The sequence below is a fragment of the Alligator sinensis genome, unplaced genomic scaffold (genome assembly GCF_000455745.1).
Source record: "Alligator sinensis unplaced genomic scaffold, ASM45574v1 scaffold819_1, whole genome shotgun sequence".
Lineage (NCBI taxonomy): Eukaryota > Metazoa > Chordata > Crocodylia > Alligatoridae > Alligator > Alligator sinensis.
The window spans coordinates 55,619-73,910 of NW_005843030.1; the positions used below are offsets into that span (position 1 = coordinate 55,619).

The 18,292-nt window shown below is 50.7% G+C and overlaps 1 protein-coding gene across 1 annotated transcript in view; it reads left to right on the forward strand.

The window, feature by feature from the left end:
* Nucleotides 1-12,373: 12,373 nt before the first annotated feature.
* The window catches only part of LOC102383584 (sperm-associated antigen 17-like), a gene marked incomplete at its 3' end in the record, with an annotated part of 368,781 nt that continues 362,862 nt past the window's right edge, over nt 12,374-18,292 (forward strand). The window contains exons 1-2 of the mRNA XM_025193226.1: nt 12,374-12,479; nt 12,813-13,026. Coding sequence (XP_025049011.1) covers nt 12,374-12,479; nt 12,813-13,026 — 320 coding nt within the window. The remainder of the gene's footprint in view (nt 12,480-12,812; nt 13,027-18,292) is intronic.

The following is an 18,292-nucleotide window of genomic DNA, read 5'->3' on the forward strand; positions in this document are numbered from 1 at the left end:
TCTAGCCCAAGCATCCTTTCCTGCCCATGCAGGGGGTCAGACTCGATGATCTATTGAGGTCCCTTCTGACCCTAACATCTATGAATCTATGAAACTCCCTGTGGTTCCGATCCTCCAGGTAAACAGCAAACCAGTGTTCTCTGGGTTGATTATCCAGGTATGTGTTGACCACCAAGCTCAGAGGCCTTTGAGATAGTCGAGTCTTAGGAAGCCAGTCACAGGGGAAAATATCTAATAAAGTTTCTTTGGCATAAGGGTCTGAGGATAAAACCCTGGTGAGCTGTTCGGTGTCCTTTTTCACATGTACTCAAACAGGATGTTTCTCCTCTGATTTATTTCTATGAAGTTGTCAAAGACCCCATACGTGATCACATTAACCATGGTGTGCAAAGCCACAGCAAAGTGTATTTCTGCTCTCAGTTCCTGGTTTTAATCAGCGAATAATGATCAGCACACTCCTCGTTAGGAGACAGGTCAAAGGCAAACAAGGTGTACCCCAAGACAAACTCCTCACGGTTGATTATCAGGGCCTGGTCTTTCATATGTTTACTAGCTGTCTGTACTAGCTGTATGTATTCTCTCATACAGTTACCCTTCTCAAAATCTGGTTGTAGGGGCTTTGTCAGGGTTTGCTCTCCATCGACGTAGAGGGCCGCAAAATGAATATTGTAATATTTAAAGGTAAAGGGGTTCTTAGAATAATTCCCCCTAAAAGCATCATTATCCATGAACCCGATGACTATGAGTTTGGGCAGCTGCCCCAGAAACCAATTCTCCTCGTTACTGACTCAGCTGCCAGCAAGAATGCTAAACACTTTCATACCCACAAGGTCTATGTGGTATTTAGCGTTGGCCATAAACAAGGCCTCCGTGTGACCCAGTCGGATGCCCAGGGCTACCTTCACTTTTTTCACAAAAAATGAGGCGGATGTCATTTTTAGTTTACATTTGCCAGCTGCTGCGGTGCCCATCAAGCAGAAGGCATCTTTGCTGTGTGTCAGTTTAATTTTCATATCCACACCTTTCAACAACAGTTTTTCTTGAAAAAATAAATTGCTATGGAGATGACCAAGCAGCTCTATCTTTTTGCTCTGGTCTGTCAGGTTTGCCCAACTCCAAAACTGTGATTACTGACATCCCGCACAACCGTTTCAAGATGTCCGGGGGTATCTTTATAAAAAAGGACAGCAGAAAATTGGGTGGTGAGGCTTGGTAAGGGTAACAGTTGTTTCTCTGGCTTATGAGATGATCTCCCAGAGTGACATCCAGCTTACTGAAGACAGAGGCCAGTGGGTAATTCACCAGACCCACCGCTGCCCCGGCATCAAGATCAGTTCCATCACCTTTTACAATGTTACAGCAAAGGTACAGCACCGTGTTGTTCAAATCCATGTAACCTTTGCCATTCCGAGCTATTGAAAAGTCAAGAGGGCTGAACTCGGTAATAGCTGAGAGTGGGGGGATCTCAACCTACAGGCTTTTCTCAATGCAGGTCTGCATAGGGGGTTTTTTAAACACATCCAGTTTGGATTTGGTGCATTCTTCAGACCCACAGTAAACAAAGGCCATGGTGATTAAAATATATTTTTGTTTCCTCCAGGAGAGTGTCCCTTCTTTCTCCCAGGCTGCTTCTTGGTTTTTCATGTATGGCTGCCCCGTCGACTTAACCTCATCTTTTTAAGGAATTGAGGAGGTCCTGTACATCCGGAGTGTGGTGCATCTCACTTTCTTTTTAGGCTCTTTCTTTGAATATACACGAGGCTGGACCCCTCCTGCTTTGCTGGTTTGACCACCTTATCCAGAACAGCTCGAGAGCTGTGACCGATCACGTCTCTGGCTATGTTTTGCACTGCATTTTTAACGTGGGGCTTAATGATCTCCAGACCCCTTCTCAAAAGCAGAATGGCTTTTCTAAAGAGGCTGTGGAATATGCCTCCCACATCAGTCCCGTACATCACAGGCACCCACTGATATCCATACCCAGCCTGGTCTCTATAATATTTTTTGTACAAGTTAGGGTCCCCATAGTTCTTTACCATCACTATAGTGCTTTTACTTATTTTAAAATCTCAAAGTCTTCCAGGGGTGTAGATGAAGCTCAACGATCACCTTACCAAAGCGAAATGCGACATCTTTGTTCTGATCCATCTTTATTTCAATGCTGATTGTGTGATGTGGTGATGACTAATGGGGACATAATGTGGCTTGTCATATGTGATGGTGACAAACTCGTTGTTGCTCCCACAGACAGGGATACAGAATAGTAAAGGAACCAAAAAGTCCCTGACAAGCTGATGTTCTACAATGTCCATGTAGACATACAGTGAATTGAACCCACTGATAATATCAGCTGGAAAGGGTGTTTTTTTAACAGAGGACCTGGGTACACCACAGGTATAAAAAGCATAAGAGTTATCTTTGGTTTTAAGTCTCACTTTTCCTATCACTTGATCATAGTACATAACTAATTCAGTTGGAGTAGGGTGGATGGAAACTGTATCATTCATAAGATCCAGCAACTCTGTGATGATTGTATAATACCCCCAATGCAGGAGGTACTCCCAATTTTTAGTCCCAGAAATTATTTTGAAAGGGGTGTCTTCACTGATCTTGTTCCAGCTGTGCGGGTATTGTATTTCTACTCACCCTATCTCCCAGTTCCCCAGCAGATCCAGAGGTTTAACCAGCTGTATGGTAAAGTTTGAGCTGGTGATCTGTGGAAAAATCCTGGCACAAGCATTGCTGGGCAAAATGATGTAAAGGACGTCATCACACACCTTGGCCTTCTCACCGAGGTACCCCTATATGTTACAAACTTGGGAGTCTTCCACCCAGCTGGTAAATTTAGCTGGCTACCCCAACCATTTCACCAATAACCATTTCTTTCTTCCCTTTCCTTTCATTGCTAGAACTTTTTTAACCCTGTAAACTCTGTCCTGTTTGGGGTTCACTTTTTGTAGTTCTTCAGAACCCTCGATAAGTTCGTCTTCATAATCTTTTAGGTGGTATACAGGTGTCTGCACGCATCTAAGGACTTCATCCACTATGAAAATCTCATCCGTGAATGTTTGTTCATAACCTTTTTCAAACCTCCCTTTGGTCCTTATGTAGTTCTCCTTTTCTGAACACAGGTGCTGACTACACCCTCATGTAGTCTCCTTTTCTGAACATGGGTGCTGCTGCTTTTATTTTTAAATAGAACTTGTACATGGTTTTCCACACCCATGGAGAGTTTGAGAAGTTCACGTCAACAGGCCTGGTGTGGATAGTTCTGTGAAAACTGTGGTTGTAGCTCTTTATAAAATCTGGTAACACATCAATGTAGTGAAAGATGTTGTGGGCTGTAAAATACCTCCACATCTTTGATTTTAATGTTCTGTTAAACCTCTCTACTACTGTCAGGTTTGACCTAGAAACCACTACATATAGCCCAAGCAAAAGTCTCTGTTATGTAACTAATGCCCATCTGCAATGATAAGGAGAAGACAGTCTTAGATAAAGGAGGCTTGAAAACAAAAGCAGAATTAGTGGACTGTGGAAAGAGCTGATTTAATATTAAGATTCACACCCCTAGGTGGGGAGAAAGTATGCTAATGAAACATACATGTATGGAAATGAGATACATAGCTAAAACACAGGTATAGAGACATGCTCAGTAAAGAACTCCTTGCGTCACTCCCTTATAACCAATTAGCAAATGAGAATGCTTATGAAGGTCCAATACTCCTGTATAAAAGATGCTTAGAATTAAGAATCTGTGTGCTTGTTACGTGAAATTATTCCGCTTGCACCTTGTATTGCTAGCAATAAATCTTTATACTTTCACCCCTGGTATCTTTATTGGCTTTTGCATACCGGGCACGATCCCAGACTTGAGCTGGGGCTCAACACTACCACCACTTTGACTTCACTATTCATCACAAAATGGTGAATATATACTGTTTTAACAGTTTGCTTAAAGACTTATTTAAAAATTCTTTCCCCCAATCAATCTGTAATTTTTGAGGCGCTCAGTCCTCTGTAAAAATGGTTTTAAAGGCCTGAGCTATTTCACTGCCTGACTTGTCTTTTAGACCCATGGCCCGGGCATACTTTGACATGTCTATCACTGTTAAGATGAACTTAACCCCATGATTGTGCTTGGAAAACTACTGTATATCCACCAAATCTGCCTGCCGTTGTGCATCAATATCTGAAACAACACTCTTGTTTCTTTTAAAATGTCTTCTCCCTGGTTTGTATAGGGTGTAAGCATCCTGATCTGAAAGCCAGGCAGCCATCCCGCTTCTGTTCAGAACCTTTTTCTGCCTTTTGGCAGCTTCAAAAAGTGTGTTCACCCCGACAAAACTCCCAGCTTCACCAGGAGAGTAATAAAATTCCTTTAACAAAGCCTCCTGTGTAGATATGTCTGGTAACCATTGTACTTCACCCCACCCCATCTCATGCTAACACCCATGTGGTGCATTCAAATGCTTGAGGACAAATTTAAACCGTAGTAAAACAGGTTTATTAAGCAGGTAAGGAAATACAACATTTACAGAGGTCTTCAGCCTCATCTTGAACAGTTGTTCAAAACCAGGTCACACAAGAAACCTTCTTCTAAACAGGGTTGGGATACTTTTTTATTTGAAAATAGTCCCCCAGTACATCCCTGCTCAGTGACCTCCATGGCCTCGTAGCCCTGCTCGGTAACCTCCATAGATTCAAAGCTGGGTTAGCAGTCATTGTCTTTGGACAAAAATGTTGCATCAGTCTTTGGTCTTGAACTGCTCTCTTTTGGACAAGAACAAAAACAGTTCACGCAACAGACCTTTACTTTCAGCGGGGTGCCAATGTGCAGGTTTTGAGAGCTGTCTATGAAGGCATCGTCTACGTGCAAAAACATTGTTATTAACAAAGGCCCAGACAGTTACAAGAAAAGTACCCTACAAAAATCATCTAAATTGGTTACCTAAGCAGAGTCCCTTGAGACAGAGTTGGACTGCTTGAGTTCTATCATGGTCCCTGGTCTTGTTTTGGTAGACTTGGCATCCATCTCACACTCCTGAATCTCCTCCATGTCTTCCCCTGCTTGTCTTAGCATGGTCTCAGGCAAACAGGGGGCTCACTTGGGAAAGCAGATAGACCTGATGGTCTTGCAGCCGAAGCCCCCACCCCTCTACTTGCTCCAGTTGGTTCAGAATTGTTCTTGGGGAGGTCTGAGCCTCTGAAACCCCTGCCAATTGGTCGGGGGTTGTGGGGTGGGTTGTTAGAGGGGTCACACACCCCCACTGCCACCCCATAGGCCACACCTGTGCCCAGGGGGCTAGAGCAGTCAGGGGCCTGATAGGTCATAATTATACCATGTGGTCCAGGGCGGGTCTTGTAGCATGAGGGTGTGAGCTTTGTGGGGCTGCATGGGCTGTCCTTCTGATCTCATGGGCCATGTGGTGGTGGTGTCACACACCATGTGACTGAAGGGCAGGGATGGGGTTACTGATGTCACACACCATGTGACTGGAGGTGGAGGTGGAGTTGCTGGTGTCACACCATGTGACTGGGGAGTGAAGGCAGGTTTGCTGGTGTCACACAGCATGTGACTTGTTGGGGGTGGAGTTGCTGATGTCACACACCATGTGACTGGGGCAGAGGTGGGGTTGGTGATGTCATGCACCACGTGGCTGGGGTCAGGGGGCGTGGCTTGTGATGTCACACGCCATATAAGGGGAAATGGGGCAAGGGGGGGACTTCCAGTCCTGTCCATTTGTCACATTTGCATTGAAGGGTGGTGAGCCTATATACTACTGTGCATGCTCAGTCAGTGCAACAATATAGTTGCACCTAGTTGCACCTAGTTGTTCAAGTGCACACACCAACTGCTGAAGCTTCCTTAGCCTGACGAAGGGTTTTTGAACCCGAAAGCTTGCTTAATAACTATTCTCCAACCATTTGGGTTGGTCTAATAAAAGATATCAAATTCACCCAAGGAACCTTGTCTGCCTATGTCCTTAGACCAATATGGCTACAACCTAAACCCCTGCAGGAATAAAATAGTCTTTGATTCAGAAGTTCCAAAAACAACATATTGATGCCCAAAATATTGTAACTCAGATGATCAGGGAAGGATAGAATTTCATCCCAAATTTGTAAGCCATTAGAATTCCTCTTGTTTTAAAGAAAGATTTTGGTTTGATTTATGATTAATTTCAAATCAAAGTTGAGTATTACCTGACCAAAAAGCAACTTAACATTTATTATGATGGGTTACATCATATAACTTAGATGCTTCTGAACAGATTATGGTAAGATTCTTCAGGGGTTGAGACCAAGCATAGAAGCAGAAGTTAACAAAAGTCCAGACATAACTTTCGGTTTTGCTCTTTTCAAAACTTTGGTGTAGAGCAATTACTTGTGCCAGCTTAGCACCTTGTGGGTTTTGTTGTTTCTGACACTTAGCATAGGCATCCTCTTAGAAAAAAAATGTTTGGGTTTCTTAATTGAATCACTAACAGGAAAAAGTAGTGCTTATTACAAATAAAAGAAAATTTGAATTCAAACTTGTTTTATAAGTCCTTCAAACTTGTTTTAAAATTACTTAAGACTTTGCCAGATCTCTAAACCCATAAGCTTCATTCATTCCTGAGCTGATCTGTTATTATTTGGAAAAATATTTCTGTGGATGGATCTGATGCATGATCGTTACTATTTCTGTAAATAGTAAAAATAAATCTCCCCTGAGAGATAAAGGAAAGAGGAGGTGACATAGAGAAGAGGTGATTATATTTCTAAAAGAAGATGGGGGAAGCTATAGTGATACACACCCAGATTGAAAGTACTGAGGGGAAAAAAGGCTGCTGGGAAGAATTGAAGTGATTCTCAAAGGGAGAGAGAGTAAGAAGAAATAATTTACTTTCCCATACATCTGGCAAAAACAGTGACAGCAATAGAACTGCACTCTTCCTTTCACTGTATACCCAGTAAAATTTACCCATCTGGTCTGAAATACTAGCTAAATCTACAGTCCATCCTGTAGCTTCCATAAATATGTCAATCAAAATAAGGCTGTCTTGTGCTACTCTCACATACATGTTAGATTCTTACGGAATCCCTGCTTTCAGTCACAGGGTCACTGGAAAGCTCCTGCAGTTGTTATTTTTGCCATACATGTAAAGAAATATTGTGATGTGACTAAACCATGAAAGATGAAGAAAAACTGGAGTCTGGGGTGTGAGCTAGTAGAGGGGGGTGGGAGTCAGTCACACAGGAGAAGGTCTCCAGCAGGACATGTTCAGAACATTTCTATATCACTCTTCTGGAACCCTGAAGATGTTCAACTTTGCAAATATTTCTGGAGGACTGATAGCTACATTCTACCCCCACTCCCTCAGTGTTTCTGTAGTGCTTCAAGAAATAGTTGAAGACTCTACGATGGACAGAGAAAACTTCCACCTTTTGCCAACAGAGACAATGACATTAATTTCAGTTCTTGACTGTAAGGGCATGTCCACACATGCAGGCACTTGTGCTTGCAGCAGCTCAAACAGAAGTGGTACAAGTTTTTGCCTCAGTGCACATGCCCGGACATGCACTTTGATGTGGTGCAAGTTGTGCCACTTGAGGCAAAATAACCTTGCTTGGCTCCTCCCAGATCTGCAGCCAGGGGGAGCTAGAGCCTTGGGACAGCACCTGTGCTGGACCCAGCAGTGCAAATAAGCTACCCTGTCCTGGCCCCATCAGTACAGAAAGCTGTCCTGGAAAGTAACTCAGAGTCACTTGCTCTCAAGAGCTTCTGGGGGAGGAGCCTCTGGGAGGAAGTTGGCCATGCCCCTTCCTGTTCCAGGCTGCTACTGATGCTGGTTGCTGCAAGCGTGGTCTCAGGAGCTTCTGGAGAGAAGATGGCCAGGCCCCTTCCTGCCTCTGGCTACTGCTAGCTGCTGGCTTGTTCCCAGAGCTTTTGGGTGTGAGTTGCCCGCACCTCTTCCTGCCTTGGACTGCTGCTGTTGCTGCCCACCACACGCTGCTGCCCCCCACTTGGGGTGGGACACCGCATTGCACCATACCCCAGCAATACATGCCAGCTTCTGCACTCCTGTTCCAGCCTCCTGCCCAGCCCACCGCCAAGCCCACGTCCAGGGACAGCCTGGGGAGGGAGCCTGTGCTGACTGTGGGCCCTTCCCCCACCATCACTGCCGGAGCCTAAAGGTGCCTTGCCTGCCCCAGCTACTCCCTGCCTTCATCTTCACTTTCACCTGAAGCACACCTTGAGTGGCTGAACTTGATGGCTACTACCACCACTGCTGCTGCTGCCCCCTGCTCTGCTCCTGCCCCATCTTAGGAGAGAGGGATATTCCCTGCTGCACCACTTTGCACTGCTATACACCTCACCTGCACTGGATTACTTCCTTAATTGACTGTTGCTTCTGCACTCCCCCACAACTACCTCATCATATCTACTCCTGTGTTTGTGTTCCTGCCTGCTGTCCTACTGCTGAGTGCCTGGCTAGAGGCCTGAGGGGCTTCTGGACTGAGCTTCCAAAAACAAAGCTCCTCTGCCGCTCCAGCCATCTTTCTCATGTGCCTCAGCAGCTCTCCTGTGTGTTTTGCCCTCATGTGGTAAGTCCTGTGGTCCACTCCACCTGCTCTGGTGTTTGTTGTGTGGCTGAGTAAGCCAGGTCGAGTCTCTCTAGCCCCTGTGTACATGTATCTCCTCTCCCCAGCCTTCCCCAAGCATAGCCCACCCAGGTTCTTACTGGATTCACTAGCCCCACTGTATATTTTGCTTTATTTTATTGATTTCCTTTTCCCCTATGTGAATAAATGGTAGGGCAGGACCCTTCTGGTCGGGGAGAACACGCATCCTCTTGGATGCATGCCTCTGCATCCTCCACCCCAGAGGCAGAGTCCAAACGACCTCCTCCAGGGGTAGAGAAGCCTGAGACCTCTGCTGCGGGGCCAGGCAAGACTCCAGCAGGGAACGAACAGGGCCAGGGGATTTCCTTTGGCCAGGCCTCTCCCAGAGGGGTTCCTAAGCCCCTTTTCACACTATCAGGGACCAAGGGCAAGAGAAGCGAGAAGGGCTTCTCTTCAGCCTCCTACACAGCTGGGGGGTGGGAAGGGTAAGGGTCCCACCCCCCACCCTAGACCACTGGCACCTGTGGGGACCAGGTGTGCCACCCCAACCAGAACAACCACTCAGCCTGTCCCTGGCCCTAGTCCCAGTCCCATGAACGCAGCCCCCCAGAGGGGGAACTGCAGCTATGCACAGTCAGCTGCAGGGCAATCAATAGCCACGGAGCCCAGACCCTCCACTGCTGGACCTTCCAGCTCAGGTGGTGGGGCCCCCTTTCTGGCACTCACTGGCAGGCACAGGGTGAAGTGCCAACTGCCCAAGTGGGAGAACCTGCATTTTGAGACCTGGGTGCAGTTCCTGGCTTAGGTAGTGGGAGCCCCCAAGATTGTGGTGGCCTCCTGCTTTCATGGAAAGCGGGTCTTTTTCCTTGCCTCAGAGACTGCCGCACAAAAGACGGTGGAGAGGGGGCTCATGGTGGAGGGTGAGTACGTCCTCCCTCAAGTACCTAGAAAAGCTTGGGACCAGAGTGGTCCTCAGCTCCATCCCACCTTATATCCCCAATTGGGCCCTTCTTCCCCATTTCCAAACCCTGGGGAGAGTTTTCTTCCCAATGGTGGCCCTCTCACCATGTGTGCTCTCTGCCATGTGTGCTCTTTCCATCATCAGGCCATTATCTAGCCGGTGGCAGGAGTGAAGCTGCAGACCGAGGGCTTCCTCCTGATTCCTTTTCAGTGAGCCCTAGTGAGGATTTTCTATAGGGGGGGACCTGTAATGCTTCCAGGGTCATGCCCTGGGGCACTTTCATCATGAGTGCCCCATGGGCCAGGCAGGGATGGCATCTGCAGGTCCCACTGGTGAGAGGGGTGACCCTACCACTGACACCTCTCCTCCCCCAGGCCACCCCACCACCACAGCCACAATTCCCAACCCTCTCATGAGCTCAGGTGGCCCTGCCCACTAAATTTGGTGGCGTCCTGGGGAAGAGGGCAGCAACCAAGGGAGAAGCAGGGCCCCCCACCCCTAGCCATGCCCCTGCTGTAACTTCCCTACCCCACCAACCCTCACCTTCCCCTACTGGAGCCTGTCCACCTGAGGGCCACTCCATGGCTGAGTGGGTACAGGTCCCCTCTGGGCACAAAGCCAAGAGGAAGGCCCGGGCGCAGCTAAAGCCCTCTGATATGGAGGACCCCCCCACACACACACACACACACACACACCATCCCAAGACCATCACATGGGAAGAAGGAGTGGCTCAGTTCTGGGGGCTTCCCCAGCTGTGCCTGACACCTCACCCCCAGGAAAGATTAAAAGAGTTATCCTAGTGGAAGAGGCTTCGGGGCTGCTAGACAGTCCCAAACAGGAGCCCAGGGAGGAAGCCCCTCACTCAGCTGGTGACCACAGGACCACGGGCGCAGAAGCTGAGGCCTCAGCCCACCCAAAAGAAGGCCCAGCAGCAGAGCCCTCCCCCTCTGATGATCTGAAGGAGATGGGGGCCCTGGGGCTCACCCTGGTGAGTCCTGAGGGAGATCCCCTTTCCCAGGACCCTGAGGCAGACACCAAAGCCACTCCAGTGTCTGACAGGTCTCTTCCCTCCCCCTCCCAGAAAAACCTCACTTCCAACCTGCCCCATGGTCCTGCACCAGAGTGGGTGGGGGTGGGGGTGCTCTGATTAACAAGCTGATCTTGTTGGGGACCCCGTGCAGACCCCCCAAACTCCAGTTCTACCCTACCATCTTGTGAAGTAGCCCCACCCTTACCCCTGTCCCAAGGGGCTGCAGAGCTCTCACCATTCCCAACCAGAGTTTGGGGTCTTAGCGGACCGGGGGGATCAGATAGTGCCTAAGAAGCCCTCTGAGCCCCAGGACCAGGAGGTGGACACCCAATAACTAGCAGGCTCCATGGAGCCTGCGGACCTCTCAATCTTTGTGGTCCCCAGAGGTGAGCTACTTGCATTTCTTGACTGTGAGTACACCTGGTGGTCTACCAGCAAGGTACAGCTTGTCTTGGACCGCTGGAGAGATTTTGACAGCATCCTTGCCACTGCGAGGGTGCTGGTGGGGGAAGGCAAGGAACCCAAAAGCTGCAATGCTCAGATCTATAGGCAGGCCTTCAGTTTCATAGATGCCCTCTATACTTATGGGAGGGTGCTACATGAGTCGACAACCCCCAGACCGGGCGTTGAGATGCGCGAGGCCCCTCCTGAACTCTCCACTCCACCCTTCTGGACATGAGGTCATTTAAGATCATGATCTTCAATGTCCATGGCTGCAGGAAGCCTCTCTGGAGATGCTGGGTGCTCTCCTTCCTTCAGGAGGGGGGTACCCCATGGTATTCTTTCAGGAGACCATGACGACTATGGCCGATGAGTCTAATTGGCAACTGAAGTGGAGAGACAGGGTCTTTTTAGTTACCTCTCAGCCACCTCTTGTAGGGTGGTCACCCTGTTCTCCCCAGGCCTGCAGCCATAGGTTCTTTAGGACATTGAGGTAGTGCCGGGCCACCTGCTGCACCTCCGGGTCCAAGTGCAGGGGCTGGTTCTGAACCTTCTGAATGTGTACGTCCCGCAAAGCACCCAGAGTTGGCAGACTTTTTCCACCAGACAGCCACTTACGTTGAAACCGTCAACCCTTGTGAGTGCCTGGTCTTTGGTGAGGACTTTAACGTCACCCTAGATGTGTGAGACCGGTAAGGCAGGGAGCAGAACCAAGCCACTGTGGGTGTCCTTGGGGAGATCCTTATGGACTATTCTCTGGTGGATGTCTGGTGTGCCTGTCATCCTGATGACCCCCCCTGCTTTCACCTATGTGAGGGTGGGGGAGGAACAGGCATGCCACTCCCGGTTGGACTGGGTTTATATCTCTTTGCCTCACTTTGCCTGGGTCCAATCCTCTGGCATCTGGCCAACCCCTTTCAGTGATCGTCACCTTGTCTGGGCCCAGGCCACAATAGGGCCTGGGCATCCAGAGTCAGCCTACTGGCATTTCAATGCCAGTCTACTGGAGGATGTGGGCTTCAGGGAAGCCTTCCAGGAGTTCTGGCTGGCCTGGTGGGAGCGAGCTGGTTTCCTCTTGGCTTGGAGATGGTGGGTGTGGGGAAGGTATGCATCAAGCTGTTTTTGCTGCAGCTACACTCGGGGGGCAGATGGAGGCAGTCTAGGAGCAGGTCGAGTGGGAAGTACTGGAGCTGGAGACGCACCTGGCCACTGACCCAACCAATACATCACTCTATGGAAAGTGTCAAGAGAGGCGGGAAGAGCTTTGTGCTCTGGAAGACCACCACACCCATGGTGCATTTGTCTGCTAGCGCGTCCAACTCCTTCGGGAGATGAACCATGGCTCCCACTTCCTTTATGCCCTAGAGAGGAGATGGGGGACCAAGAAGTACATCACCTGCCTTCTGGCGGGTGATGGCACCCCCCACATAGATCCAGGTGAGATGCACTGGTGCACATGGGCCTTGTACAAAGAGTAATTCTGCCTGGATCTGACTGACACCGAAGCCTGTCAGACCCTGTCAGGCTGAGTTTTTGGCCACCTCTGCCTGATGCCTGGCAACAAGGTACCAGGCATTGACAGGCTGACTGTGGAGTTCTACCAGGCTTTCTGGGATGTCCTTGGCCCAGACTTTGCTGTGGTCTGGGCTGAATCTGAAGCAAGTGGGGAACTCCCCCTGTCATGCCAGAGGGCTGTGCTGACACTCCTACCAAAGAAGTGGGATCCCCGCAACTTAAGGAATTGGCATCCCATGTCCCTCCTCTGCCCAGACTACAAGGTGGTAGCAAAGGCCATCTCGCTGCACCTGTGGTCTGTGCTGAAGGACGTGATCCATCCCGACCAGACGTACACGGTACCCAAACATTCCATCTTCAACAACCTGTACCTGGCTCAGGACCTCCTGAAGCTACTGCACCAGGAGGGCCTATCCTTCATCCACCTATCCCTGGACCAGAAGAAGACATTTGGCACAGTGGATCACAGGTACCTCACAGGCACACTGCAGACCTTTGGCTTCAGGCCCTACCTTGTGCAAGCTCTCTAAGTTCTGAATGCCTCTGCAGAGTGTTTGGTCAAGCTCAACTGGACCGTGAAGGAACCCATCCCATTCAGGAGTGGGGTGCCTCAAGGCTGCTTGCTGTCAGGCCAGCTATATGGCTTGTCCCTAGAGCCCTTCCTTGTCCTCCAGCAGAGGCAGGAGGTGGGGTTGATGCTCCAGGACCCAACGGTGTGGCTGGTCCTGTCAACGTATGCTGACGCCGTACTCCTCACTGTCCAGGACTCAGATGACCTGGCACAGGTGGAGGCCTGCCAGGCATTGTACTGGGCAGCCTCCTCTGCCTGGGTCAATTGGGTCAAGAGCTTTGGCCTGAAGGTGGGTGATGGGTGGCAGGTGGGTCACTCCTATCTGCACTCCACAGGATCTGCTGGACCACAGGCTCACACCTTTACTTGGGGGTCTACCTGTCCCCCACACACCCCTCCCCACTGGAGAACTGACACCAGCTGGAGGCAAGGGTGGTGGAGTGGCTCTGGGCATGGGCAGGGCTCCTGAGGTGTCTCTCCCTGCATGGGAGAGTACTGGTGCTGAACCAGCTGGTCCTGTCCATGCTCTGGCACTGCTTACACACCCTGCCTGTGCCTCCTGAGGTCCTGGCAGGGCTCCAGAGATGGGTGCTAGAATTTTTCTGGCCAGGATGGCACTGGGACACTGTGGAGGTCCTGAGCCTCCCCTTGTGGGGGGGGTGGGGGGCGCAGCCAGGGCCTAGTTTGCCTGTGCAGCCAGGTCCTGGCATTCCACCTTCAGGCTCTGCAGTGGCTGCTATACAGTGTCAATAGCCATGTGGCTGGGGCCACCTGGGGCGCACTTTCCTCCACCACTTCTAGGGGCTCTGATAGGACTGGCAGCTCCTCGGCCTGTGGGGCTTCTTCCTACAGGACCTGCGAGGGCTACCGGAGTTCTACCAGGACATCCTCTGGGCCTGGAGGCTGGCCTTCACCTCCAGGTCCCCTGTGACACTTGCCCAGGGCACCAACCTGCCCATCGAGCCCCTCCTCTGGAACCCCCAGCTCAAGGTGCCAGCAGCAGAAATGCCTCAGTTGCAACACATTAGTCCTGGCTGGTATCACCCGTATCAGAGACCTCCTGAACTATGATAGGCAGGTGTGGGTGGGCCCCACTGCACTGGCCCAGCACGTGGGACTACCCACAAGACATGTGTCCTGCCATCTGGTCCAGGAGCTGAAGTCTGCCCTACCTCCCAATGCCCTTGCTCTTGCTGACCAGGTCCTACATGGTTGCAGTCCCTGCCCCCCTCCTCTATGTCCTCCAGCCCACCAGAGTTTGTTGTGGGGCCAGCACCTCACCCAGCCTTGCAGCACTCCCTGCTCCACCACCTAAGCCAGCTGGAGGACACCAGACCAGTCCGCTTTTCCATCATCTATCACCACCACCTCTACATGTTTGTGTGCCACACAATCCATCAGGCCACCATCGTGTCCCACCCATACACCAAGTGAGGGCATGGCTGGGGCACACCAGTGGCTGAGTCTGTACTCCACCCTCATCCCATGAGCCACTGGGGACCTCAGCTGGTGACTTCTCCATGGAGCCATCACCATTGGCATGTATGTGGTGAGCTTCACAGACACCTCAGTCTTCTGCCCCTTCTGCAGGTAGAGGGAGACCCTGGTGCACATGACCCTTGAGTGCGCCAGGCTGCAGCCCCTCCACCTCCACCTCCAGAACCTCCTCCTGAGGTTCTGGTTGAATTTCACCCCCCACCTTTTTGTTTTTGGTCACCCCATCTACAGCCCCACCAAGTCCTGATACCTCCTCGTCAAACTCTTCCTATCCCTGGCACCCTGTACCTGACCAGGAAGGAGGCTGTGGCCAGGAAGGTGCCCTAAGAGTGCAAGGCTGCTTTCCTCTCACTTGTCCGAGCATGTTTCTGGGCAGAGCAGCTGTGGGTGGCATCCACCATCTCCTTGGATGCCTTTGAGGACCAGTGGATGCGGCCTGGGGGGCTCTGCTCAGTGTCCCCCTCAGGTGCACTTATTTTCATGTTTTGACACTTTGACCTACATGACACTCCTCTCATGTTTTTTTCATTACTTCTCCTAAGAATTTAGTTGTTCCATTCATCCATTAGCCCCCATAAAAAGGGACTACTATGTGTGCCTTGCCCATGGTAATCGGAGGGACAAATAGACAGGAGCTTCTGGGACCTGGCCAGTTGCTACTTGGGGACACTACCCCTTGTGCCAGCTGGACTGCTAAAGCAGCCCTGAGAGTTTCCTGCACCCTCTACCCACTGCAGTAGTCTGGCAGTGGAGGCTGCTGCCTGGCTGTGACCCTGCCAGATCCAGATGGGGACTGCACAGCCAGTAGAGGCATCTGCCCCTCTGAGACAGCTGCTAGTGGACTTTGGCTGCAGAGTTGGACTTTGTGTGGCACTACTGCCATGTGTACCCCTGCCCAGCCATATGGGAAGCTATCACCCAGAAGATGTTCCCACTGTGGTGGCTTGCTTTGAACTGTCAAAGCATGTCCTCCTGACCCCATCAACCACCTCCAGATGGGTCCAAGGTGCCAGTGCTGAGCAGGCTCCTTTGCTTGGGTCCTGCCACTTGCCTCCCTAGCAGGAATTCTGGTGTTCCTTATTTGAAAACTGAAAAATCCCTGATAAAAAATCCCAATGTCACTCTGTAAAATACCCAGAAATCTATGTTCCTCCACAATTAAAACAAAAGATCACTAGAGAGAGAGAGAGAGGGAGAGAGACAGAGACAGAGACAGAGAGACAGCAATCAGTTGGGCAATGTTTTATTGATATATCTACAGTGTTAAATCAATTTGGACATCTACCAGTATCTCTATCATCATAATCGAATAAATTCTAAATACCTATATGTTTTGCTGTTTGCCTTTGGTTTTTTTACCATAGAGCAGTTAAAACTTTCCCTGACCCCTTCACTAACCTGGATGTGAGAACAGCTGTCCCTGCAGCCACAGCTCCTACCAGCAGGTCTCATCCTGTCTGGCAGCTGGGTAGACAGCATGTGTGCTGGGTGGATAGGGGGTGGGAAGAAGGGTGGGGGGATGTGGGTGGCTGTGGAGGGATGTGGGAGGGGTTGGGGTGTGTGGGTAGGTGTGGGTGGATTGTGGGGGGACTGTGCGGGGGTGCTGCTGAAGAGGAGTGGCTCCCCTGCCCCCTGCAGGGTGCAGCCTCCCCCTGCACAGCTCATAGGCTGCCCCCCCACAGGCCTACAGCCCCCCAACAAGGGCCACAGCCCCCCCAACAGGGGCCACATGGCCTCCACAGGGGCTGTGACCCCCCCTGCAGAACTCACATGCTCCAGCCCTGCTTGCACCCCCAGACCCCTCAATGGTTTTCCCACCTGGCCCCATCTCTCGCTTGCACACCCAGACCCCCTGATGGCTGTCCCACCTGGCCCCATCCCCCACCAGCTCCTGCAGCCTCCCTAATGGCTTCCCCACCCAGCCCCACCCTCTGCTTGCACCCCCAGACCCCCCAATGGCTGCCTCACCCGGCCCCCATCCCCTGCTTGCAGATCCAGACCTTTGATGGCTGCCCAGCCTCCCTTCACTTTGAAAAAAAAAAAAAGCCCTGCACTCACTGGTAGTAGCAGTGGCTGTAGAAATCACTGTGGCCTCCTGGAAGAGCCCCCTTGCACAGCACGGGACAGCAGGGAGCATCAAGGAGCAGTGGAGACTGGCCCCAGCTGCCTGGTACTCACACTGCTACTGCCCCATTCCACAGGTGCGGCCTGAGTCAGTAGGGCACTGCACAGCTCTGGCACTGGGTCAGCAGGGCACCCAGGGCCCAGCACCACTCTTCCTGAGCACCCCCAACTGCCTAACAGCATGCAGAGCCATGTGGCTCCTTGCCAACCCCAGCCACACCTGCACAATGGGACAGTGGCAGTGGCAGTATGAGTGTCAGGCGGCCTGCTGCCCCCTGCTACCCCATGCTTTGCAGCGGGGCTCTGCCAGGAGGCCCCAGTGACCCCAATGGCATCTGCTACTGCTGGTGAGTGTGGGGCTTTTTTGTTTGTTTTTTAATTGCTGGGAAGCTGGGGCTGTGCAAGGCAGTGATTGGGGGGGGCTTGGAGGGGCAGGTGGGGGATGGGGCCAGGCAGGGTAGTGATTGGGGAGGCTCAGGGGCAGGCAGGGGATGGGGCTGGCTGAGGTCCCCCCACGGTCCCCTCTCCCCTCCTCCAGCCCCCCCTCCCCTACTTACCAGCACAGAGCCCAGGTCCAGCTCCTTATAGCTGGCATGCTGCATGCCCTGCACAGGCAGGCATTGTGCTTCAGCACTGGAGTGATGGCAAGTCACACACTCTGGCTGGCTACCAGAGCATCTCTGTGGAGGACCGGAGCCTCCAGTTGCCTCAGGGCATTGTCCTGGACCATGCCCTGTCCCGCTTTTTTTGCCCAGGGTATTTTAGGACCCTTGGATATCCAGGGGTCTAATTTTGCTGCCACGCTGCAAATTTGCTACAAAAAAAATTGGGCTTTTTGTCCCATACGTGCCTCTTGTAGCATCTCAAAGGGTTTTGAGACACTGCAAGAGGCACATGCACACTCATCTGGATGCACCCTAAGAGTTTTCTAAACTCCCTGTTCTGTTCTTTCTCATAAATGTCTAATGCTGGGCCCATGCAGTCACTTTGGTAATTCAAAATCAAGTGTAAATGGCACACCACAACATGACATTGAAAGGCAGATTATCATCCTCATATTCCTCTGCCCAATTTAAGTTCAGTAAAAGCTGAAGTAACTATAGTACACATGTAGTCTAGTCCATCTCTTATAGGCTAGGTGCATTGACAAATGGAAATGGGTACAAATGCAAACATCCATTTATCTGGATTCCTTTTGGTAACAGTGATAATATGGAACCTAGTTCCAAACCCATCTAGTTTGGGGGTTAGTTTTGCAGAACCAAAGCTTAATCTTCTCCATTCTTCCCTAATATCATTGGCAAGGACTAGATTCTGTTTCCCCTATTAGGTACATAAGTGACTCTGAAGCACTTCAAAGGGCAAGCAGATAGACATAACTTCTGACTCCAGAAATAGTGGAAGCACTCCAAAAATATCCCTGCAGGAAAAATCTACTGTATTTACCTGAATCCAAGATTACTTAAAATTTAAGACAGCTACCCTCCTTCCCCAGTAATTAGATTTTATACCTGAAAATTATAAAATTCTAAAAATTATAAAT